The sequence below is a fragment of the Heteronotia binoei genome, chromosome 1 (genome assembly GCF_032191835.1).
Source record: "Heteronotia binoei isolate CCM8104 ecotype False Entrance Well chromosome 1, APGP_CSIRO_Hbin_v1, whole genome shotgun sequence".
NCBI lineage: Eukaryota > Metazoa > Chordata > Lepidosauria > Squamata > Gekkonidae > Heteronotia > Heteronotia binoei.
Genome location: NC_083223.1, coordinates 223,360,528 through 223,386,973, shown reverse-complemented (window position 1 = coordinate 223,386,973; position 26,446 = coordinate 223,360,528). Strand labels below are relative to the sequence as shown.

Sequence of the window (26,446 nt, the reverse complement as noted above, 5' to 3'; positions counted from 1 at the left end):
ATTCAGTGTCATAGATAAAAATAAATACCAGGCTTTTTGAGAGGAGAAGTTGCATGTTTACAGGAAACTCATGAAGATAATACTAGGACAGTGAGTGACAAAATTGTAATGAAATGTGAATGAATGCTGGACTGGCCATTATGAATTTTATCATTTGTTTCTAGATGTCTTTTCTCAGATATGCAACATGCAGAACATTTTGCCTCTGGTTTTTCATTTTAATATCTTTTACATAAATATCAAGCCATTAAATGTTACCATATTCATTACTGGAAAGTATGTAATACTTTATACTGTTCAACTCATAGTTATGTTTTTAGCTACATACTTCATTTATTTTAGGATCAGTTATTTCAGCAGCATTTCCCTTCCCTCCCCCTCAATTATTTTTTCATTGCATTTAGTCAGTGGTAAGAAGTGCATTCAGACTTAGAAGTGTTTAAAATGGGCTGGCTCAGAAGATTAGCATCCGATTTCAGCAGAGTTAATCCCTGCTGGGAATTAAGAGCCGAACGTAGTAGCCTCAAACTTGGCAGGAGGTCATGTGAAGCAGTCAGCTCATGCTATTGAGCCAGGTGAGTTCAGTGCCTAGGGCTCCAGTGTATATGGGGATTAACATGTGTTATGATCAGGGGAAAGGTGAAACAGGAAATTAAAATAGGGATGAATTTCAGTAATGCATGCAAATTTGAAAGGAAAGAACACAATCTAATGATGAAATAACATTTTTGTTTAAGATGTTAAAAAATATATTCAGAATGTTTTGAAAATCATGCGCTAATATACAGTTTAATTTTCTAGCCAGTTAACCAGAGAAGGTTTAAACTAAGACTACTAAATTTATTTCCAGCTGTTTTTAAGGGACAAAAAGATTAGTGCAAGATTAGAGTTACAATGTTGAAGTTCCCCTCTGTTTCACTTGATGTTCTTTCATGCTTACACACTGTAGCTATGTGTAAATAAATTGCATCATAATGTAGAAAAATGGCCCTAAAGGAGGAAAGTTATCTGTGCTCCAGAACTGTGTACTAGAACATTTTGAGGCCAAACTACACATTACAGTGGAGTATTTGTGCATGTAGAGCAGCAAAATTGTGGTTGTCACACACAAAAATGGCTTGGGGGGTGGTGGAGTCTTTTAGCACCATTTGAAGCCCTTTTGCCCCCACTCCCCACCCCAAGTTTTTCTCTCTGTGTGTGACACTGTGTGGTGTGTGGCTGTGGGAAACCTGAGTTGGGTCTGGGAACCTGAACCCAACTTTTAAAAACTATTCTGTTTACTTTGGCCCTTGGTCAGCTGCCATTCAGAACCTTTCTGACAGAATCTTTCAGACTGAATTTCAAAAACTGTTAAGGGCCAAAGTGGATAAGATTTGGGGAGACTGGCCTTTTGTCCCCTGCCATTTTAATATTTTAAATAAATAATCTCTCCATAGGGCTACAGATTTGATTGGAGCAGTAGTGGAATGCAACATACATCCTAGAACTTCTGGGTCAGTTTCATTTTTAACTGCACTATTTCCAAACTCCTAAAGGCCAATCTAAACAATTCACGTGCACAGTCTCCCAGTGTTTGGTTCATTCCTGAGTCCCCCACCCCAAGATGCATCCAGAAGGAACTGCAGGTTTGACTGGTACACTGGCATGATGAAATAGTGATTAACCCTTTCGCATGGATTCTTTTTCTGATTAAACTTTTCCCCAGTTGCTTTTCCCCATAGTCTCAGAAAGCTCTCTCAGCTCCCACCTGCCTCACAGGGTGTCTTTTGTGGGGAAGGGAAGGGAAAGGAGATTGTACACTGCTCTGAGACTCCTTCAAGTAGTGGAGAGCGGGGTATAAATCTGATCTTTTCTTCTTCTCTTTTCCCCCTTGGTGGGCAAGAAGTTGCAGGGAGGGGATTTTATGAAGAAAAACAGCCCATGGGGGAAGTGTGAAGAAGCCCTTTGTTTTTTGTCTTAGTAAATCTGTCACCCAGGGCAAAACTCAAGGATGGGGCCCCAGAATCACTGGCAGGGCAGAGTGTGATCCCTGGGCATAGCTCATTGCCTGACAGGTGGCAGAAAGTGGTGGCCATAAGCTGGGCAGTGGGAGCCAAGCCTCTCAGCAGAATCACAAGTGTGTGCGACGGGGTGGAGCATCCCCTCTACCCAGCCCATTGCAGACAGACTGCAGCTGCTATTATGAAACTTGTGTCCTTGCCTGCTGTGTGATGCTGGCAGTGGGCCAGCAGCACAGCAGTCCAGGGTGGCAACATACAGGGCCTGGGGCAGCTGCCCCAGTTGCCTCACAGCTAAGACTGGCCCTGGCCAGTGTACCAGTCAAACTTGCAGATCCCTTTGTATGCATTTTGGGGTTGGGGCAGAGTGCTGAGACATTGCTCACGCTTCTCGCATAAATTTTGTTTAAGTGTTTGGAATGAGCATAGTTGAAATGAGCATAATTTGTGGGGTGAATGTCTGTGTAGTTAATGCATGGTGCATCACTGGAACACCTCAGAATCAGTTTCTTTATCTTATAAACTTTATCAGTTTCCTTTTTAAGATAGTGGCATCTGCAAAGGGAAGAATGGAATTAAATGACAACCCAATCCTGAGGGCCCCTGTGGTAGTGGCAGCTAGCAACATAATAGCATCTGTGCTGGTTAGATCCCTATGAACATTCCACGGGGGGGGGGGGGATCATGTGTCTCCCCACAAGGTGCAGCCCACAGAGTGAGAATGCTAAAGTCCATAGGAACCCCAGCGATACCCACCAATCACACAGCAGCCACTGCCCTTCAATATCACCCCCCTTCACAAGCACCATAGGCCCAGCAACAGTGCAACCCCAACGGAGGCAGACAGGATGTCTCCCCACCCCCCTAGTAAGGGTCTGTCTAGCAGCAAAAGAGCTGCCTGCATTTACCTTCCTCTGAAAAAAGGGGAACACATCCCTGCTCTGACCCACATGCACCCCTTCTCCCAAAAATGAATAAAAGGCAGTGGCTAGCTCAACCCCTCCCCACATCCAAGACCAACAACTTGGCTGCTGGTCCAAAAAGACAGATGCAAAAACAGTATGCCATTAGACACTCCACTGCAGCCCTGATGTCACCACCAGCCATTTTTGCAGCCAGTTGGGTGTAATGATTAAGTGTGCTGACTCTTGTCCTTTCCAGTTTTAATTCCTCTCTCCTCCACTTGCAGCTGCTGGAATGGCCTTGGGTCAGCCATAACTCTTGCAGGAGTTGTCCTTGAAAGGGCAGCTGCTGTAAGAGCTCTCTCAGCCCCACCTACCTCACGGGGTGTCTGTTGTGTGTGTGTGGGGGGGGGGAGGTAAAGAAGGTTGTGACCACTCTGAGATTCAAAGTATAGGGTGGGATAAAAATCCAATATCATCTTCTAAACAAAGGAGAGGTCCAGCAGCAGCATGACAACTGACAGCATTGATCCCACCACTGACAGCTTCCCTGAGTCAGAGCCCACCCCCTTAAATGAGTGAGAGAGAGAGACCATTCCAGGAGGCACTATGGGGAAATAACAGAAGAGGCTCCACAATGAACAGAGTTGTAGATCTCTCCAGACTTTATTGAACAGCAGCAGAGAAATAGTAATGAGGTGTCCAGTATGCAAGCTGCTTAGGGAAGTCATGGTGAAGGGAATATAGTGTGAGCCCTGCCTATCACAGCATGCCTGTGAGCAGGGTGGACTTGCTGGGTGGATGGCTGCCTGAGTTGGAAAACTGCAGGGGCTGGGCTGGAACCAGTGGGATGGCAGCCCCAGGACAGAGCAATGGGACCCACTCTGCTCAACGCAAGCAGCCCCTATGGCACTGGGAATGTCATCCTCTCTGGTCTTCTCCCTGTTGAATCACCACCTGCACAGATGCCAAACAGAGACATGCAGTGATGAAAACCAGCACAGTACCTACACTGTAGCCATACCAGTGGAGCTCCAGTATGGTCTGTGGTTCACACACCCCTTCTTGAGGGGGAATTCCATTTCATCTGGATACCCCCTGAAGCTCATGCATAGGCATCCAGACAACACTTAATCATTGGGTGTGTTAGTTACATCTCAACTGTATCTACTCCATCTCTTCTGCTGCTGCACAAGTCTCCAATCCTGTGATGCAGGAAGTGCAATGGTTGCTTGGCCAGCAAATCCATGGAGAACAGTGGGGCAGCTGCCAGACACTGGCCAGACACCATTGCCTGCCCTCATGGTGCACTTATCTGAGGGTCTGCTCTGTTGCATGACATGGGGCACACAGCTCAGTGCAGCTGCATCTGGTTGCCCTCATATACATGCACTACTAGCCTCAGCTGTAGGAGCCTGTCAAGGCACTGCCAAGGATGCATATGAGGGGAGAAGAGTAGGTGGGTCCTGAGACTCCTGGGCTGAGCCTGCTGGATGCCCACTGCAGCTTACCTGTCAAATGAATGGTTGCTCCTTCAGTGTGCATGTCCAGAGATTAGGCATGTTAACCACACAGCAAGGAGATTTGCTTCCCCCCAAGGTGAAAGTGCTAAGCGCCCCTTCCATGCATTTCCCAGCACCTACTATGTGCTCTGAGTCAGAGACCTCAGTGGCTGAGTCTTGTGCTGCCCACCCTTTCATCTGAGCTCTAGGATGTCTTGGTTCAGGTTTATATAGAGTAGGGTGGCTGTGGTTGGGTGCAGGGGAGGAGAATTGGCCACCACTAGGGCAGAATGTGATTGACTGTTACTGTAGTTGGTATGAGAGCCAGTTTAGTGTAGTGGTTAAGTGTGTGGACTCTTATCTGGGAGAACCAGGTTTGATTCCCCACTCCTCCACTTGCACCTGCTGGAATGGCCTTGGGTCAACCACAGCTCTGGCAGAGGTTGTCCTTGAAAGGGCAGCTGCTGTGAGAACCCTCTCCAGCCCCACCTACTTCACAGGGTGTCTGTTGTGGGGGAGGGAGATAAAGGAGATTGTGAACCGCTCTGAGATTTGGAGTGGAGGGCGGGATACAAAATCCAATATCTTCTTCTTTCTTGTGCTATGGTCTATACTGTGGGTTTTGATGGTGTAACTGGGGGAAATTCCCAGGCTGGGGCAGTTAAGAGAGCTGACTCTGGTTATGCCCCTGGGTGCTGCCCTTTCCCACTAGTGCACAGGGCTGCACTAGCAGTGTTCTGGCAAGGATCTGCAGTATTGTTGTGCCAGCAGCTGGCCACAGCACAGCAGCAGTGGGGACACTATGTCAGTGTATCTCCAAGATTCACCAACATATTTTTAAGATACACCAGTGGAATTGGTTGCTCAGTTCCTTGAGTGCTTTTGCCCTGCCTCAATAGGTCAGTGACTGGTTAAATTAGATGATCGCTAGTTTTAAGGTCACATACTTCTGAAGCAAATCAGTAGAAAATTTAAAATAGCAGTCTTTGAAAGATGGACAGTTTCATTTGATAAAAGATTTTCTGTCCACATTATTCCTCAGGCTGGAGCTGCCTAACATCTTTTAAAAAACAAAATGCAAAATGCACTTCAGTTTACAACACATAGAAACAAGCTCAATATTTTGAAATCACAAATTTAGTGAGGTTTGGAAGGGTGTATCTTTATCATTTGAAGAAACAGAATGCGTGAACTAATGTGCCTATCTCTTCCCCAAAAAGAAAGTTTGTATAGCTTTAATAGGCTGCTGTTAAGCAGAAGAACAAGGCCAGTAGCAAAACTGGCAAAAACCCAGACATATAGGTAGTCAGCAAAAATACTCGTTTTTACTCAAAAGGGAGGACAACATCAAAATTCAAGAAGCTGGCTGTGACAGCCAGTGGCTTCAAATATCTGAAGTCTCTGCTTTACTGATACAGCAGTCTGTTCCTGTATAGAAGCACAGGCTAGCACTCTCTCTCTACAGAAAGGTTACAGTTCCTGCTGCTCTGCTGGACATGTACAGACATGTACAGCCTGATTCTTTCTGTGTTATAAATAGTGAATATATTGCATTGTGGTTACTTTTGCTGAAATGATAAAATTTTAAAAACTTGTTTAAGCTTTAGGATTTGTTTTTCCCATTTTTTTTTTCTAAAAATGAGGAATATACTGTGAAATGATGTCAGGGCACCATAAAACTATATCTTTTGCTTTGCTGTTTTTCTCTGGTCTTGTGTTTTTGTGTTGGTCTGTCTTAGGCAATGCTGCCAGATGTAATAATAACTGAATGGAAGCGACACTCCCCCCCCCCCCCCCCCCACACACACACACATGCATGTATATACTCACTCTCACTAGGTTTTTCCTAGTCCCAAAGCCTGGTTCAGAGAAAAATGGGAGACAGGAATTAAACAAGTGGTAGGTTGGGGAAGGGGTTAAACTCTCTGCTGCTTCTCCCCCACAAATGCCCCCACATTATTCAGTTGATTGGTTATACTTATTTGAGTTAAATCTCTCTCTTTTTTCCAGGCTACAATTTTCAGCTTAAGAAATATTTCCTCAATACTGTTTTGCTTCCCGTTAGCTATTTGTTTTGGCTAAACTTCTCTGGCTGTTTGGTTTGTTTTATATTTAGCTCTTTCCCGTTTTTCACGCCTTTATTTTGGATTATGTGACTTTTCTGCTCAGCTGGCAAAGCATCACACACCTGATTTGTCACACACCAGAGTAACGTGCAAAAGGGTTGTTCTGTAGTGAAATGTTGTGATGAGTCATTTGGTTTATGTATGAATTGGATTTTAGACAGCTTTTTGGTTTCATCATTCATATCTGGAAAGTTAAGTAGAAAGCGCAGTGAAATGTTACTACTATAACAATAGTAAATTCACAAGAGACTTCAGAAAGAGCAAGCTGCTGTCAAGGTCTGTTTTGTTTCCTATGCACCTGCTTCCCTGGATTGAACTCACAGATTGTTTTGATTTGGGTATTTCTTCATTCTGCTGTTGTGGCAGTGCAGATGCTTGTGTCCATTCATGTATCATAAAGATAATTAATGCACAGAAATAATTAACTCATGGGAGGCCAGTTACTTAAAAGGCATTAAAACTATTCTGCTGTGGACTTTGCATGTGTTTCAATGCTCCTAAGACATCTTTTAAAACACTCATGTCTCAGTGCAAATTCTATAGAGTCTGTGTTATCTGAGATTGCTATGAGTTATTGCATCAGCATAGGACTATAGAATGTGGCATGCCAAAAGCAACACCAGTGTAAGGTCTCAACAACATAGCATTATTCTTTGGAGAGACATTGTACTCGTGTCTAACCAGATGTGACATTTTACACATGTATATTACAGGTTAAGTGATCTGGTTAGATCCATTGCGGTTAGTGAAAGTTAGGAGTTAGGAGGGCAATGCTTATTCGCTGAGCACTTGCACTGCCATCCTTCTACCTCAACCCTTTCTGCCCCTCCCTTCATGTTGTGAAGTAGCCAGAGAGGTCTGGGCTCATAACATGGAGCAAGGGGAAGGAAAAGGAAAGCAGTAGGAGAAATCACCTGAGTTCTTTTAGTGGGGTCTGAAAAAGGTGGAGATGGGCATTCCTTGTGCCTCATATCCTACTGCAGGCTAACAATCAAGCAGCACTAGTATTTTTTGTGAGCCTTGGGAGGAGACCAAAGCATGTCTTGGAGCTGAGGGTTGTAGTAAAGGGGTACTACTGTGACCTCTCTCAGGCCACAATCTGTGGAAAGTATCATAGACCAAGCAGGGAACTGGGTGGTGGGAAACTGAAGGGGCCTCCCGGCTGAGGAAAGCAGGCACTGGCAGTGCTGCTTTGCCCTCTTGAATCCTAAAAGCAGGATTTCTTAGAAGATTTATATGCTTCCTTTCTAGAGGTGCTCAAGGCAGGTCACAAAGTAACCTCCCCCCCAGGCCTGTAGCCACAGTGGGGCCTGGGAGGGGCCAGGCCCATCCTTTCAACCCCCCCTTCCAACTGTATGCCCCCCAATCTGTCCCCTTTGCTCACTTCCCCTCTGAACAAGTAGTAGCATTGCTACAGGTCTTTTTGCTTGTTTCTCTCCCCTTCCCTAACACAGAGATCTCTGTCTCTCTGAGGGAGGGGCACTTAAGAAAGGGGTGGGGGGCAGAGCTGCTGTGACTGCCCAGGTGAAGGGAGGTTAGCTTGTGGAACTCAAAGCAGCTTACAGTGCCAAGAGCCCAGGGCTCCCAAACCGGGTGGCCCCCCCAAAAAAACAATAAATCCTGCTGTGGCCCCACCAAACATGGAATCCTGTCTATGGCCCTGCCCCCCCCCCAATACAATAGAAGCATAAAAACAACAGAAGAAATTATGAATAATTAGAACAAGCCATTAAACCAAGACTGGGACTTAAAAACAGCATTAAAACTTTCAGAAGCCTTAAATGAAACTCATAAACCAGTCTTCAGGCTAGTAGCAGACCATTAAAATAGCTTTAAAAATGGGAGCCCTCAGTCAAAATCAGGGTAAAAATAAATTTTGGGGTCTGATGCCTAAAGGTCAGTAAGGCAGGCACCAGATGAGCCTCAAAGGAAACAAGGCTTGAGAGGAGGATTTTAACTGGTGGGCCAGCCACTGTGGAAAGAGGCAGTCCTTCAAGTATCCTGTCCCCAAGCCATTTAGGGCTTTAAAAACCACTTAATCTGACACAGGTCTTTTCAGTGCTAAAGGTGTTGTGGTCAACATGTATGTGTCACTAGAGATTGCTTAACCAAGGTTAAGTAATCAGAAGCGGGGTGCAGGTTCTTTGGAGTTTGAATTCCTTTGCCAGGGAAATGCTGATCACCACTGTGGGGTCAGTCAGCAATTTGCTCCAGGCCAGTTTGGCAGGGGATCCTGGAGGTTTTTACCATCTTCTGGACTTGAAGCAGGAGTCACTGGGGATGTGTGTGTGCGTGTGTAGGAGATATTGTGCAGGGGGTTGGGCTAGATGACCCTGAAAGTCCCTTCTACCTCTATGATTTTGTGATTCTATGAATAACCATGGTTAATGTTAACATGCTGACAATGTTAATCATGGCTTGGACGCTGACTTAATTGAGGATATGAAAACTCAGTCTGCCATTATATAAGGATAGAATCCCTAATCTAGGATCTGGTGAGGAGAATTCAAGTTGTGGCATCCAGAATTATCTTCCATAGTTTTGTCATTCTCTTGCCTAGAACCTGAACGATAGTTCTCATATCTAAGTGTGGCTGCATTCAAATGCCATAACAACTCTTAATTGGGAATTTGGGCATCTTGTTGCTGTGTTTCAGGATCCAGGTTTCTGTGGAGCAAACAAACTTTAGTTCATTGTGGTGCCTGCATTTGGAAGTCATAGTGAATTTGAAGCTTGATCAGCTGGGAAGTTTTGTATCAAGACGTGCACATGAAGGAAGGAAGCAGCATCTATATTTGTGCCCCGCAGGAGTATAGTTGCAGCTTGTTATGATGTGTGAATGCAGCCTGAATCACATGGTTTAATAGAAGTATTCCCAAGTGTGTACCAAATTCAGAATACTGTTTCATTTTCTACTGCCAAAATGAAACTGTTTCCTAAGATTCTTTGTGGCAGAATACTTAAATACAACTGCTGCACTTTCCACAACTTAACTTTGATGTAATGAAGATGTTTTGATTTTTGTTTTGCACTTATGATTGTATTTCTAGATTGCACTCAGATGTTGGGCATAACCACAGCTAAATAAAAATGTGTATGAGCTTGGCTAGTGTCAGGCTTTATTCATGGAGGACAAATCTATCAGTGGCTACTAGCTATGACTAAAGGGAACCTTCATTTTCAGAGGCAGTAAACCTCTGAATCTCAGAGCCAGGAGGCAACATCAGGGGGAGGACTTGGCTTCTGTGCTCTGTTGTTGGCTCTCCAGAGTAACCAGTTGGTCAGTGTGTAAGACAGGATGCTGTTCTAGATGGACGACTGGTCTGATCCAGCAGGCTTCTTCTTAGGCTGGCTTAAGCGTCAGCTCATTCCCCTTCCCCCCTCCTTTTTGCGCAAAGAATGATGCCATAAGACTGACTTTGGTTATGTATGACATGCATGCAAACACACACAGAGGTCCTTTGCCTAGGCCGCAGCGCCCCGGGAGGAGGGATTCCCCTTCCAGCTTTTGACGGGACGCCACTGGTACCAGTGCGTGAAGTCAGGAGCTTGGGAGTGCTACTGGAGTCTTCCTTGACAATGGAGGCCCAGATAGCGGCCACTGCCAAATCCGCCTTTTTTCATCTTAGACGGGTGAGGCAGCTGGCCCCCTTCTTGGAGCGAGGCGACCTGGCAACAGTGATCCATGCGATGGTCACCTCGAGATTGGACTACTGTAATGCCCTCTGCATGGGGCTTCCCCTGTACCGAACACGGAAACTGCAGCTAGTGCAGAACGCAGCAGCCAGGCTACTAGTGGGACTACCTCAGTGGGAACATGTGCGGCCTAGGCTGCGGGAACTGTACTGGCTGCCAATTGTATACTGGGTTCGTTACAAGGTGCTGGTTATCACTTATAAAGCCCTATATCGCCGAGGACCTGCCTACCTCAGGGACCGCCTCTCTCCATATGTTCCCCAGAGAGCACTGCGTTCCAGCTCACAAAATCTTTTGGAAATCCCTGGGCCTAAGGAGGCCAAACTTAAAACAACTAGGGAGCTGGCCTTCTCTATAAAAGCGCCCCGATGGTGGAATCAGCTGCTGGAGGAGGTGCGGGCCCTACGGGATCTCAACCAGTTCCGTAGGGCCTGCAAAACTGCCCTCTTCCAAGAAGCCTTTAAGATGTAACCAGAATGAATATTACGCTGCCTGGATAAATAGAGATTGTAGCACCACTATATTGTTTTAGCTTATTCTTAAAATTAATTGATATTTTGTATTTATATTGTTGAGTGATTTTATCTGTTATTGTCATACCATGATACTGTATCATGTTCTGTAAGCCGCCCTGAGTCTGCCTTGGCGGGGAGGGCGGGGTATAAATAAAAACTTATTATTATTATTATTATTATTATTATTATTATTATTATTATTATTATTACATGGGGCTTAACCAAAATTAGTACCTCTCCCCCCCCCATACACATGTTAAAAAATGGGATTCTTGCTGAGCAAGTAAATCCTGGTTTAGGAGGATCCTAGTTAGCATGAGGAAAGTTGTACAGAACTCACTTGCTTCATTCATGTAATGTGGACAACTGGGATTAGTTGTTCCTTCATTATGTTCTGTATGAGAAGGGAGAAGGGGGAAGATAGGGAGCCAGGCATATGTAGGAGCCCAGCACACACCAGGAAAATAAACTGTTTTGGTTAACTGTAGTTAAATTGGACAGATGAATGAATACAACCCTAGCATTGATGATCCAGGACAGGCTGGAAGTTGAAGGCCATATATTGCCTCTAAAGCTGCACCCCATAGATTCTCTGGTGGGGCTTGTAGCTGGTTAGTTGGTCTGAGAGATAGTATGCAAGTTACTGAGGCGTGGCTTCTCAGGGTATCTTCAGAATCTAAAACAATTGTACCTGTTTGATTTTTTTCCCTCTTGCAGTTTGTATCAGATAAGTCAGTTAAAGAATACCTTGTAATTTGAGCCTTACTCGAACACAAAAGCAATATCAGGTATTTATGTGAAAGAAAGATTAGGTTTGTCCTCTTTTTTCACCATGTGGATGCTTCTTGATCTCCCTATGAATATCAAATTTGCATGATGCTTCCACTTCCAAAGAAGGGGGGAGATCATAGGAATTGGCTGTCTCAGCATACTAGTGTTTGTCACATGTGCCATTATCTGTTGGGGGTGGGGAAAGGAATCCCTATTCCTACACTTTGGGGAAACTATTGATTCTCCTGGAAATACCTAAACTAACAGTGCAATCCTGAACACAGTTACACACTTATAAATCCATTGGCTCCAGGGGGTGTAGAATGGTGTAGCTCTGTTTAGGCTTACACTGTTAATCATAGATTATTCTTTTTAACTATAACATTTTCCCTTTTAAATCCTTTTTGCATCAGTGTTTGGTGGCATCCCATCAAAACTCCCTGAATGTGAAGAACAAACTGTGAATTAATGATCTTATTTAGTCTTTGTGCTCCCTTTGATTTTCCTATTAGGTTTGCTTTGAATTGCAGTGCAGCCTCCTCCCTTTTTTTTTCCAAACCAAAACTTGAAATAAAACTTTTACTGTTTTTAAAGTAAACTTATGAAATGCTAATTTTGGAACAATCCCATACATCCAAGATAAAAATCACAGGCTGTTGTTAGAGTGCCTGTACAGGAATTGCAAGCATGAAACTGATTTCCTCCCAACTTGTTATGTAAAGATGGAGGGGAAGTGTCCCAGTCTTATCGCAGTCCCTAGTGAATTGGGGCAGGGGCTTGGCTAGACAAACTCTACAACAGCTGCTGCTGCTATTGCTGCCTTCTCTGTGCTGCATTCTCTGTGCAGCTAAACCATTCCTTTGCTTGCAAACAAAAGGGGCAAGGGTTTTAAGGGTTTTGGAGCATGTAACTGTTTGCCCCTAGGTGAGCTGCACCTTATCCTGCTGGATCTTTCCAGCTGAAAGGACCAGTGAAGCAAAGACCAGTGCAATACTGCAGTAGTTGTATATCATCTGTCCTGCATGGGACAAGGATTTCTGCACTAGCCACTATACCAGCATTATACACCCTGCCTCTCCTTTTGCTTTTCAAAGCTCCCTGTGACCTGTACCTGTATGATGTGTACATGTAAAATATTGCAAAGTTATACCTCGAAAACATAAATGAGTAAGGCAGCCGATCATCCTAAGTGGGAGTGTCACAATTGTCCATCTTGTTAGCTTATCAGATCTCTGCATATGAATGTTGCTTAAAACTGAGGATAGTTAGTATGTTAAAATGTTAATGCCATGCTTTGCATTAGATAGCTCTTTCCTGTCCAATTCATTTGTGTTCATGATTTATCTAATAGCAGCCTTTCAGTGGATAATTTTTTTTTGCAAGGGGTAATCAACCCAGGGCTAGGGCTCCGTCCTTCTGCAAACTTGGAGTAACCCCCCAGGTTTAAACAAAAATATTTTACAAACTGTAAAAAATTTTTTTGCACTTAAGGCTATCCCACCAGTGGCTAGAAGTGCTTGCAGTTGCACAGATGGTGCTAGAATCTCCAGCTGCAATGAGAAAAAAATCAACAACTGTAAATTCTGAATTAATTATTGGCTAAGAGGTGGTCAGAAATCAGCTGATAATGTAGGTTGGGGGCATACAGGTGGTTAGGCAGGTTGAAGAAGTTTTGGCAAGTTTAAAAAGGAAGCAGAAAATGGGCAATTGGGGAGGGAGGGAAAACAACTGATGATTGGGCAGGTGGGCAAGGGGAGAAACAGAACAAGAGGGGGGAGGCAGTGGGTTCAGCAGCAGGGGATGGGTTTTCCCTCCCATACAAGTTCTTGTGGGCCCTCATCTTGTGTGTGTAATGCCAAAATGAACCAATGAGTGTTTACACAGGTGGAGTCACTTGAGAATATTGTAGAGGTTCAGTAGTTCATTAGCTTTGGCACAGATTGTCTATAGCTTTATTTAGTTTCTTAACACAAATTACACCAAATCACTGGTTTCTCAGATAAATTATAGCTACCAAATTTCATCCTTTGGGAATCTCTAGCATTTGTGAGAGTCAACAATTTAGACAATGATACAATTATACTTTTAGAATACCATCCTGTTTTTGGCTTCTCCTATTTCCCCCCCTCTATCTACTATACCAGATCTCATAAATTATATGCCATTTGTTTGTTGTAGTAAACCTCATGTTAAACTCGGCAACAGTGAAGTAAGCAGTGTAGAACAACATTAAATGTAATGCCAACTGCTCTAGAGCCAATTTTAAAGTGCCTAACCATTCTCCTTTTAAAAAGTGTTTCTTGTAGTTACTGGCAGGTATAGTTAGTTGCTGTAGGTAGGTGAAGAGAGCCAGTAGAGATACGGATAGTGAATGAAATTGTGAATGTGAAATACGGTAAGTTCTGTTTAGGTTAGAGCTTGGCCAGTAGCATCCCAGCAGCAGAACCAGTCTTAGAAAGGACTGTGGAGGTGATGTTATGATAGTATAAAATTGTTGCCATCATAGTAACCGCCTTGGCAGGGAGGGCGGGGTATAAATCGAATTAAACATAAACAAACAACCCAAATACTAAGGAATGGCAGGAAAAATTGAGACATTCATTAGCTTTGTTACTCAGGAACCACTTGCATGATTCTTCCTAAATTGCCGAGAGCCCTCCTGCTAGAGATGCTCTCTTAGGTTCTGTTGTGTTCCATGCTGCCTAGGGTAGCAGGCCTTGCAGCAGTGGAGTGGCCATCTGCTTATCTGGAGAATGTGCAGTGAAGTATGCATATCTGTATCTTGAAATAAGCAGGTGCTTACAATGGTGACTACTATTTTAATAGTAATACATGCATCATGTAAAACTGGAAAGTCTGGAAAACTGGGCTGCAACAAATAAAATGAATTTCATTGGGGATAAATGTAAAGTTCTGCTTTTAGGTAGGAAAAATCTAATGCATCATTACAGGATGGGGGAGTCTTGTCGGGGGAGTGGTCTTATATGGACCATACACCAAGTGTGAATCAGCAGTGTGATGTGGCAACTAAAAAGGCAAATGCAATTTTGGGCTGTATCAACAGAAATATTGTGTCCAGATCACTCTGCTCTGGCTAGACCTCGCCTAAAGTATTGTGTTCAGTTTTGGGCACCGCAATTTGAGAAGGATATTGACAAACTGGAACATGTTCTGAGGAGGAAAACAAAGATGGTGAAGGGTCTGGAGACCAAGTCCTACAAGGAAAGTCTCAAGGAGCTGATTATGTTTAGCCTGGAGAGGAGATGACAGAGAGGTGATATGATCACCACCTTCAAGTGCTTGAAGGGCTACCATATAGAGGATAGTGCAGAGTTGTTTTCTGTGGCCCCAGAAGGTCAGACTAGAAACAACGTGTTGAAATTAAATCAAGAGTTTTTGACTAAACGTTAGGAAGAACTTCCTGACAGAGTGGTTTCCTCAGTGGAACAGACTTCCTCAGAGAGATAGTGGGCTCTTGTTCTTTGGAGTTTTTTAAACAGAGGCTAGATGGCCATCTGACAGCAAAGCTGATTCTGTGAACTTAGGATGGGGCAGGAAGTGTTCCATCAGTGCTTAGTTCTCATGGCCGCCTTATATGCCCTGGGGATTGCTGTTTGCCACTTTGGAGTCAGGTCCAGGCCAGTTTGTTGGGAATCCTGGGTTTTTTTGGTCATCTTCTGGTTTGGAGCAGGGATCACTGGGCATGTGTATAGGGGGGAGGTACTTGTGCATTTCCTGCATTGTTAAGGGGGTTGGACTAGATGACCCTGGAGATCTCTTCCAGCTCTGTAATTCTATGTAGTAATAACCCCCTTTCAGTAGTTATCTCAGTAAAGCCTACAGCAATCCTGTGAGGAAGGCCAGTGTCATTATCTTCTTTATTACAGAAAGAGAAGAATGGAGGAACAGGGGCTTTCCTAAGCCCATGTATGAGTTTGTGGCTGTGATTTGAATGTCTGAGGGTTCCAGCTCAGAGCTCAGGATCTTAGTGTAGTGGTCAATCTCCCTGGTTCACACATGCATAGACATTTCATTTCTGTGACTCTTTAGCAAGGTGTAAATCCCACTTTTGAACAAACATTGAGATAAGATGAAAACCATGTTGTTATATCCAAGATGCTCATTCATTTGTTCAAGTTGATTATTTGATGTTTCAGCTATCAATTGAACATGGTTGAATCAGGCCTAAGAAGGAAGATGTAATATATGTTGTACTAACTGTGTGCCAGTGCTAACACCGGGTGCTTATAACACAAAGAACATAGCCCAGCCATGGGAAAGGGGACTCACTGGAGCAAGAGAGAATGACTTTTCTTTCTCCTGTTTTCATTTAAAAATAAATATAGTTATCTTACTTATGGATGTTTGGAGATGGGGCTATCTTTATTTCACATGTATTGACCTCATGCATCTGTTACAGCTTTATAGTGTGTTAGCCTACTTGTGATCACACAGACACGTACATGCACAGAAAGTTAAGTCTTATGAATGCAGCAGACCAAATGAAGTGTGTCAGATCTATAAAAAATCTGGAATGCAACATCAGAAATCAGTTCATTTTATAATCACAATGTATAACACATCAAATCTGTGCACTTGTTCCATCACTACATCTGTCTGTGATGCTGTCAAAGCAGTGCCATTCTGATCTCTTATTTTGCAGCATTGGCACCAACATAGCTGTTGCTATTTCCCATCCTAAATATGTGTATGCCAGCCTAGCAAATCCTAGCATTGGCCTATAAATTTGGTAACTATTACTGCCAGACAGGAAAGCTGCATGAATGAAAATAACTTCTTGTTTCCTCTTACAGGGTTTCTTGGATTACCTTGCAGTAAACCACCCAATTGTAATTTTGCGCCTGTTGCATTACATTGTCCGCCTCATATGGAGAATGCAGTGACTAATGCATAGAGAAGCAACTGGGATTATTTACTCATTAACAGCAGCCATGAACAATGCCTGCGTATGCAGCTAGCAGGTCTTTCCTGACTTCAAAAGACATCCAGCAAATGCAGGGAGCGAGAGGACTCCGTCTCAGACAGTTTTTACCCTTTTCCGAAGAAAAGTGAGTTTTTAAAATGGAAGTTCATTGTCACAAAAACATACACCAAACTTTTATGAAGCAGGATTTTACCTTTTTTAAAAAAAAAACCTTTGCTGCATAAAGCTTTCAAGAAAATAATTGGATCATGTGGAATTCACTTTTGGAAACTTGTACATTGCTCTTGGTTATATCCTTCAGTGGAATTGACTGAGCCAGCTGTTTTGGTAAAGCTGCCTTAGTTTTTATATTAAAGATTTACTGTACAGCTTTTTTTTTTCTTCTGAAGCAGCAAGAGGCTGGACTCTGATAACAGGCACTCTGTTCATTGCAGATCACTTTCATGCACAGGGGACATAATCATAAGAGAAGCTGGTGGACGCAAGAAGGGAACGTTTTGAGCTGATACTTGTGGTTGCTCTGGAAAAAGAATCCCATGCCACATGAAATGCAGATGTCCTTGTGTGTCTGATACAGAAACAAGTTTGCACACACTCATCTGCTGTTAACGTACCATTTTGGATCTTCCATTGCTTCCACCTCTTGCATCCTAGAGGGAAAAATCTTGAATTTGCTTTGAAACTGTGAAAATGTTAATACCCCAAATATTGACACCAGGTTGCCTTTTACAATCTTCTTCCTACTTGTACAGATAAATATGTGTATTCTAGAACGTGTACTGAATGGGGGTGGAGTGGCAATGAAGCAATAAGTCATTGCATGTGGGTGAAAGCAGTTCCTACACCTGTGCAATATTGCCCTATTGTTATAATGGGGACCTACTGCATAACTTCAGGCACTGTTTTGATCCTTGATTTGGTTATTTTACTGTTGTTTAAATCCAGTTTGTTTGAGTTTTTCCCTAACAAAAGAAGAAGAAAACACTCTGGATTTGGTTATTGCTGCCTTTCATAAAATCTATTGTAATGAGAGGTGACCTGACAACCATAATGTGGAATGTATAAGGACTACTGACTTGCTGCATGGGTTAAAGGTCAACAACAGCACAGTATTCAGATTAATCACAGAGGGTCAAAAGATAAAGCAGGAACAAATTTTCTACCCTTGTGAAAGATCTTTTAACTGTGGAATATGCTTTTTCTCCTAATGGTGCCAGCTTCATATGAACAGTGCAAGTAACTGGCTATGTTGTTCCTGTGTGGGCTCTTGAGGTCTTGTGATGTTCTTAATCAGGGCTTATTTGTGCTTTAAAAACAAAACAAAACAATTCTGAACTAAGGAGGACCCAAATGGGAATAAATTATGATTCTGTAAATCACAGGGAGAAGTAAGATTGTTGATTCTCAAACAAAACATATCTTGAGAAATATGTCCTGAGAAATTAAACCTCCTATTAGACCAAGGAAGCCCCAGGCATAGAACGAGTTCCCCAAATGCTTCTTTGCCAGTATCTGGGCAGTGGCTTTGCGAGGAAAGGATTAAAGGTGTACTGTGTTCCCTGACACAACCTATGCAGTTGCAGGGGAAACTCAGAAGGAGCAGCTTTGCCCTTAAAGAATGGCCTGATCCAGCAGAGAAGGGCAGGAAGCTAGGAAGCAGTGTTTACTGTGGAATGAGAATGTCCACCCACTGATCTTGGAGCTGATTTGAGAATGGATACAGAGATACTGTAAAGTGGTATGTGCCTCCAGAAAAATAACTTGTGCCCCCAGGGTTCAAAAGTTTGGGAAGCACTAGGTATGTTATTCTGCAGGTCCCTTGTCCTGTGGAAATTTGGCCCAACCTTTCTTTGGCTTCAGAAGCTTGCTACATGGGTTTGAGGTAGCACATTTGCATGGTGACATTTCCAGGCTTATCTTTACCGTTGCAAGGGCTAGAAAAATTACTTGTTTTACTTCATTTTCTTAAATTCTCAGGAGAATTCTGTGCCCAATGCCAAATTTGAGGCTTGTGCAGAATCATGGATTTGACACAACCCTGATGGTAAAGTGAATCCCCATACCACCACCACCCCCAAATCAAGTAACATCCCGCTAAAGCAGATTGTGGCAAGCATTTAGCACAGATTTAAGTTTTGACTTCCTTTTTCCACAGACAAAGAAACCATTGCTTCTGTGAAATCCCTTATCGCCATGCTTCCTGATTCATTGGTATTATACTCAGGGCTTTTTTTGTAGAAAAAGCCCAGTAGGAACTCATTTGCATGTTTGGCCACATACCCTGATGCCACCTTTGTTTCACATAGGGCTTTTTCTACAAAACAGGAACTCATTTGCATATTAGCACATACTTCCTGACACCAAGCCAGCTGGAACTGCATTCCTGCTAAGAAAAAAAAAGGCTCTGATTATACTAAATTTCTTCAATCTTTAACTTTCCAAACTAGTAATAGTTCTGAAAATTTAATAGGCCAATGTATTTTGGAAAAGCCTGAACCAGGAAGTGTAATGATTTTATAGGATTAAAAACCCTAACCCACCAACCTGTGCTGCACCACATTATGGTTAAATAGTTCGTTTGTGGATTTGAATAGACTTTTTACTTTACCATGGGAAGCAACTGTGAGGATAGCTCCATGGAAGTGGATTGTTGCTTAAAATAGTGTGAATGCAAGTGCCCCTTATTCCATATTCTGCCCACATCATTTTATCTGGCCGTTTTAAAGTTCCATATAATGGTGCAGAGACTTTGCATAAAACAGTGGTTCATTTGAATCTTATTTGAAACATGTTTCTAAATGCTAAAGCTCCTATTTCTGGTTTCACCAGCACCACTGAAAATGTAACCTCTTTCAAAAAGTTGCAGCATGATTTGAGCTGTATCTAAACCTTCCTAAGTGCTATTACAGAATTTCTGAATTTTGTCAATTACAATTTCATAATCTCTCCATATTGTATCATATATTACACTGGACATCAGTGCCTCCCTGGGATACATGGAGTATTTTCTTATTTAGTCCAGACAGCCTCCATACTACTCTGCCCTACCCTTCTGTAGAGACTGAGGGCCAAACTGCACACTTTGTACTTTAATCTTAAAAAGCAGCAGGGTGCACAGGTGTCTGTGTGAGTGAGAGAGAATGATCAGGACCACATTACTGAAGCAGCTGAGTTTAACCTTTTCCCCCTTGTGTCCCCCAATTCCCTACTTTCAGTTGCGGTTAGCTGCAGTAACAGGAGAAGACATATTGTGCTTATCTTTTTCCCCATTCTTGCCAGGGCTAATAACATCTAAGGCGATTTTCCCCCAGTGGAAAACAACCTGGTGGGAAAGGGTTAATACCCCTATATCAGCATTGCAATCTCATTCTGAATAGCACCCTTCTCCACAACTGTTTTTTCTCATTAAAGTACATGTTAAGAGATCTGATCTTTTCCAAACATACAGTGCCTCTTGGTCCTTACTTCCAGAGCATTAGGATACACCCTGGAACCTGGATCAAGAAAGATGTTTGTGTCAAGGTGAACTCGCACAAATCTGCATACATTTAGGGGACAAGTAGGCAGTTGCAATCTTTTCTTCAATAGCAGCAATTACTTTGGGATGACGAGGGAGGATGGAAAGTTGAGCTGGATTTAGTTTCCTGCCCTTCCAAACAGAGAGATGGAACTATCAGAGTTAACTGCATGCATAGTTTCCCTTTCACTGTTGGGAACTGCACATACATCCTCAAGAGAACTGAGTGCCAGAAATTGTGCATGCAGTATTATAGTACAGTTGCAATTTCAGATGCAGCTAAGGTGGCATATAGCCAGGGATAGGCTTACAAGCACATGTTTTTGTTTCCTCCTTAGTGGCAAGAAGAAACTTCAACAGCGCTAAGAGGAATTTGGTCCTTTTGATTGCATGTTTGCAATATCATCCACATAAAACTAGTTCTATTGAAAACAGTGAGGAAGTGGGCTGTAACAGCTAACATTATACTGCTCAAATTGATAGTGTGCAATAGGGACTTTTCACTGCTTCTTTAAAAACCCTGGGACCTATAAAGACATCCTTTCTCTTCCAAATTTAGCAGTGTTGAAGCACAGTTATTAAAAACAAATCCCACTCCACCCCCCACCCTAGGGTTTGTCAGTGATCTTGTCTGCATGCGGTAAGAATTTCCTTATCCCTTGTTACAATGTTAATGACTCCTACTTTGTTCTACTGCTTCAGACCAACACAGCTGCCCACTTGGATCTATCACCAAAGCATTGTCTTCTGTCTATAATAGAACTCTTTGCTCACACTTCCACAGTTGGAGCACTTTAGTTTGATTCCTTTTAATATAAAAAGCCTCACATAGGGCACACTTATCAATGGTTGGGAATCCAGAGAGCTCCATCCATGCTCATAAAGCAGGAGGGCTTCTGACTTTTCACTTACACGGTGACAGATGTCCCTTCACAGAATCTCCTGACCTTCATTAGTGGAGGGGTTTTTTTGGGGGAGGGGGTTGTTTTTGCTGGGAGTGTTAGAGGAAATGTGCTGCTGTGGAAATAGGGAGAGGGAGAGAGCCTTATCCCAGTGCATGAATGAAAGTTTGTGAGTATGACCCACTGGGCACCCCACCCCCACCCTGGTGCTTTCTCCTCCCATCTGAAGGCTTGGCTGGTCCAGTGCCTTGAAACGTGTACACATTTTATGTGTTAACTGCTCACATGGGATTGCAACTAGTTTGCTGCCATGGCTTCAGGCAAACTTATTGTAAGTCTAATAAATATTTTTTAAAATTCTGTGAATTATAATGTAAACAGAAAAAAGACAAGGTATTGGCACTGTGTGGCCCAAACCCAAGCTCTCTTGTTTATCAAGAAATCTCTGCCAGACATTTATTCGAAGAATATATATCATTTTTATTTTTGTTTTTTTTAAAGCTAAACAAAGCAAGGCTCATTTGGTTTGTCATAATTCAGTGCAGGTTTTGTGCCTTGACCACCCCACTGCATCCACAATATACTTGGGGTTTTTAAAAAAACTTTTGTCAGCTAATGGATCTAACATTTTGTCTACTGGAGAGATTTTTTTAAAAACAACTTTTCTAGAAAAACTTTTAAAAAGAAAAATCCTGATAAAATGTTTTATGAAGAATTTTCTTTGGTAGTGGAGAAACCAGATTTACATTTCTTCCTAGAGGAATTGCATCTATTAAGACTTTCTATGCTTTTTTCTTCAATGATTGTAAATATTGACTATTTATTAGAATAGAGCCGTCGTTCTTTTCATCTGAGCCAAATGTTACTTGTGTGCAATGTTTCCTCTCTTTTCTATGTCATGTAAGATATTTTTGTATAGATGCCGAAGTAAAACTGATTTCTCTGAACTTTTTTTGTAGAATTGACCTTGTTAAATACTGTAGAATCTTTTTCTTTGTAATTAATGCATTCTACTGTTCCATAATGCTGTAACTTGTAGAAATTGTGTATATTTATTTTCTGCTTATTTAAGTTCCTGTAAAGTCTTTTTTTTCTTTTATGTTTTCTTAGTACATATGAAAATAGTGATTGATCAGTTTAGAGCACTGTCTACTAATCCAGGGTAGTTGATGCTGTTTTAGATATTGTTTTAACTCCTTGTTTTCTACCAGTCTCTTGCCACCTGCCCTATCTTATTAGGATGTTCAAATATGAAATGAAGGCAAGGATTAGCATTTCAGTGTGTAGCTGGGAACAAACCATACATGATCAAAAACCATATCCATCATGTCAGCTGTTGTAGGTTTCATTATAAATGTGTTATTGGACTGAAGTGATGTACAAAGACATTTATACAGATTGACATGCAGTGCTCTGAGCTAGTTTTTAAGATTGTTAAATGCCTCGAAATTTGTCTTTCTTACTCTTCTTCACAAACATGCCATCCATCCATCCATCCATCCATCCACCCACCCACCCACAGAGAACCACATACACAGAGAACTAAACTGCCTCCAGCATCCCATTTCAAAATTAGACCTGTTTGGAAAATTAATTCATTGCCAGTTCAAAATTCTGTTGGTGCTTAATGTTTCTTCCTTCAATAGTGCTTGTATTAAGGGCTAATAAGACCTTATCCCTTGACCTCAGTTTACATAGAAAAGGAAATGACTGTTACCTCATGAACAAGAAGCACCTAAATTTTTAGGGGAAGAATGGAATTTTGCACCCTGGTTTAAAGACCACTAGTTACTGTATGGCAGTGCCTCATCATCAGGTACAGACATCAATGTAGCACTGATCTTGTACTGATTAATCACTAATGTGTTTCATAGAACCCAGCATATGTAGCATTTTTATTGCAGTTTCCCTGGCTTACTTGTGTTTTGCACTGATGAAATTTTGACAGGGTAATTGCCACTTTACTTGTGCAATACTGCTGTAAATAACTGCAGATCTTTTTTTTAAGATGCAATCTTTTATGTTCTTAATAATAAATTTTATATGAATAAAAATTTCAACTATGCATCATGCGTTTTATTTTCTTTTAATAACCGTTTCATAAGGCAGTCTTGTTTTTATACTTATATAATACATAAACATACGCAAAGCTATTTCTTTGGTCTTGAACATAGCAAGAGAGTGTCTCTTTGTAGAAGTTTATTTGCAAAACCCTCCCTTTAAGTAAACACAACACATTCCTATGATGGATGATTCAAATGGCAAGCAGACTGTATGCCCACCTCTAATGCACCTAGTATTTTGCTGTTGCTGGAGAAATCCTGTTCCACTCTTAACTAAAACAATAGCCATTTGTTATTCTCTTTTTATAATGTAGTATTGCTACACACAATACATTTCCAAATTACCACAAGGTGAGAACATCTTTTACAAGAAAACGGAAGGCTTTTTAAAAAGTTTAGAAAGATGATGATGATGACTGTGTAGGGGGATGACAGAGGATTACAGAATTATGGATAACTCCCCCCACCCAAGTTAATGGAACCCTAAGTCACCTAAGGAATTTGCTTAACAGCAGTTTTAGGACAGACAAAAAGATGCACTTATAATGTGGACACTGCCTAATTAAGGAATTCACAAGCAGATGATGCAATGACTACTACCTTTGATAGCTTTTTTAATGGACCCATAAGCCAAGATAGCCAAGTGGAACCTCCACATTCAAAAACCAATATACTTCTGATTATTGGGTGTTGTGAGCAAACAAAAGAAGTTGGCTATCATTTTAATGCTCCTGCCTGTGAGTTTCATAGTGGCATCAGGCTACTGAAAACAACACTGGATGAGACAAACATTGTGGTTGATCCTAGGAGGTAGAGTACTTGTGTCCTTATGTGGTTCTTAGTACCTTAGGCACAAATTATCCTGCAATCTCATTTTCCATCCTGTCCATTTGCTTACTTCATTTGTAATCTGACTGTCCCATTCACTCAAGGTGTCATTTTCCCTTTTATTAGGCATTTAAAATAAAGCTACAACAAATTACATAACCTGTTCCCCTAGCCACCCAAGTACGGTCTGAAATGTTCCCCTTCAGGGGAGAGGGAGTGGAATATTTAATAAATAAATATAAAAGTCTATTTTTATAAGGTAAGAGTTTAAGCAAACAGAGTACTCACACAAAGAGAAAAGGGAAGGGGTGGGAGACAAATAGGAAAATGCAGAAATGATGGGGGTATTCACAAATGGCACTTAGCGATTTCCCCAGGTCTCTAGTTTCTTCTCAGTAAAGTTCACTCATCTTAACTGTAAGGTGCAGCAGATTGTTCGGTCCTCAATATTAATTTGGTCCCTCCATACTTTACTCCTGTCTCAGATTTTAAGCCATAGATCACACCTGGTACTGGTAGAATTTCTGAACAAGGAGATCAGTTCTAAGTTGAGCTCAGAGGAGTTTCTTAAAGTGATTGTATTGTAGTAAACAAAATAGAATGCCCTTGTCCTTGCATTTCCTGCAGCACTTTCTAGCTTAAATACAATCAGCAAGTCCGTGGTAATGGAAGAAAAGGGGACATGCATAGTGTGTGGCACTGAGTATGGACTTTCAAAAAAAATAAACTGATTGCGTACTGATTGTGTTCAAGTGTGTATACACATTCTAATGCAACTTTTGTATGTGCATACTAGGGTTCTACTAGCCAATTTGAAGAGATTCTCCCAATAAATGGTCAGACCCAGCCTTGAATTAAAGCATGAGATCTATGGATCCCACTGTTGTACAAGCAGACTTTGGGGACTTCTGGGTTCACTAAAAATATTAAACATGTCAATTTCTAGCCCCTGTGAGGCCCATATCTGATGAAACTTGAGCAGGATTTCTAGGGGCAGTGCTGGGAAGAGCTTCAGAGCCATACATACCACCTCCTTGCTCCCTGTTACTACCAGAATGATACGCATGTTGACTGAAATGGTAAAATGTATACAAGTCACAGAATTCAGCACTATTAACATTACATTCAATTTATGCAGATTTTTTTTTCAAAGCATAAGGTACATAAGCTTGCTGTTTGATCTGAGGCAAAGAAAAAGGTTTGAAAAGCCTTTTCTCCAGCAGTGGAAGTGCTGCTAGACTTATAGAAGGGGTGGAGAGGCCCCATCCAACAATGGAGTAATGTGTGCAAACTTATTTGAGTCCCTGTACATAATTACCAGCTGGGAAGTATATGTAGCTGTCTCCTGTACCTGGCTTTCTAGGCAAGGATGAAACAATGCAGTCTCCTATGCTTTTAGTTACAAGGAAGCCCTAAAAAACAAACTCATTTCATATTACAGAATAAAAAGAGACTAAGCATGCATTCAGTCCTAAAGTGAAGGAAGTTTAACAAGCCCAGGGAGTATTCCTACAAATCAGATGGCTCTTCCACTGGAGGAAGAACCCCTTTACACTGGAAGAAGGTTCATTAGGCTGGAGGAAGCCTTCAACCTTTGTTCAGCAGAGTGATCACTCCCTAGGCTCATACACCACACATTTCTACATTGAAAAGTAGCAATAAAGTTGTCATTACCTCTTGTGTCTTTGTGCCAGACCTGAAGGATTGCCTCGTTTGAGGGAGTCCAGTTAAACCAGCGTCCAGAGGGAGGGAATCAGCAGGTGGATGCTTTTCAAAAGTTGCAGCCTGTGAGAGACAATGCATATGTTTATTTTACTATGACTATGACTAGTCCCACGGTGGCTTGAGAAACTGAGCTCCTTTTGTTTCTTTGCCTACTTATTCTAAATTTAATGATGATGCCATCAAGGCTAAAAGCTGTTTGGACAGACACAACCTGCCTGTCAAAAGTAGTTTAAAATGAATGCTGCTTGACTTGCCAGGACAGCTATCCTGAGTAAACTATCCATTCATTTGTTTCAATTTCTGACCACTTACATGTTTGAGGGCTTAATAAGTGGTTGGTTGGTAAAATGAAAGTAAGTGAAAGAGGCTCTGGACAATTAGGGACTCTTAAATAACTCAAATTTCATATTGGAATGAGCGTCTATGTTAAAAAAGCAGCTTGGTTATCATCTTGCACATGCACAATTGCATATGGAATTGTGACTGTATAGACATAGCCATGATCTAAGACTGCAACTTAGAGACGTGGCAGAAACACCATTGGGTTCTATTCTTCACAAACTGAGAGAACCAAATCTTGCTTCAAGCAGTTATAAACCTTGCTCTAACCTTATTATGAAAGAAGTTTTATTTTGAGGTGCCTGATTGTGTTATGCATAACAGGGTTTCCAGGTCTGCCCTGAGTTCTATCAAACCAGACATGCTGAAATTTAATTCTCAGGCATGTGGTGTGTGTGTTTCAGATGATGAAAAAACAAGATATTGGATTTATACCCCACCCTTCACTCAGAATCTCAGAGCAGTTTACAATTCCCTCCCTTCCTCTCCCCACAACAGACACCCTGTGAGGTAGGTGGGGCTGAGAGAACTATGAGAGAAGTGTAAATGGCAGTGACCTTGGGTCAGTCACAGTTCTCTCCAAGCTGCTCTCTCAAGAGCACTTTCTGTTAGAGCCCT

The 26,446-nt window shown here is 42.1% G+C and overlaps 1 protein-coding gene and 1 long non-coding RNA gene across 2 annotated transcripts in view; one reads left to right on the top strand and one right to left on the bottom strand.

The window, feature by feature from the left end:
• BCL2L11 (BCL2 like 11) overlaps positions 1-16,614 on the top strand; it is a 37,998-nt gene extending 21,384 nt beyond the window's left edge. The window contains exon 4 of the mRNA XM_060248293.1: positions 16,324-16,614. Coding sequence (XP_060104276.1) covers positions 16,324-16,413 — 90 coding nt within the window. The 3' untranslated portion in view covers positions 16,414-16,614. The remainder of the gene's footprint in view (positions 1-16,323) is intronic.
• The window catches only part of LOC132578357 (uncharacterized), a 39,894-nt gene extending 14,314 nt beyond the window's left edge, over positions 1-25,580 (bottom strand). The window contains exon 1 of the long non-coding RNA XR_009555879.1: positions 25,439-25,580. This is a non-coding gene — a long non-coding RNA (uncharacterized LOC132578357). The remainder of the gene's footprint in view (positions 1-25,438) is intronic.
• Between the last annotated feature and the right edge of the window lie 866 nt (positions 25,581-26,446).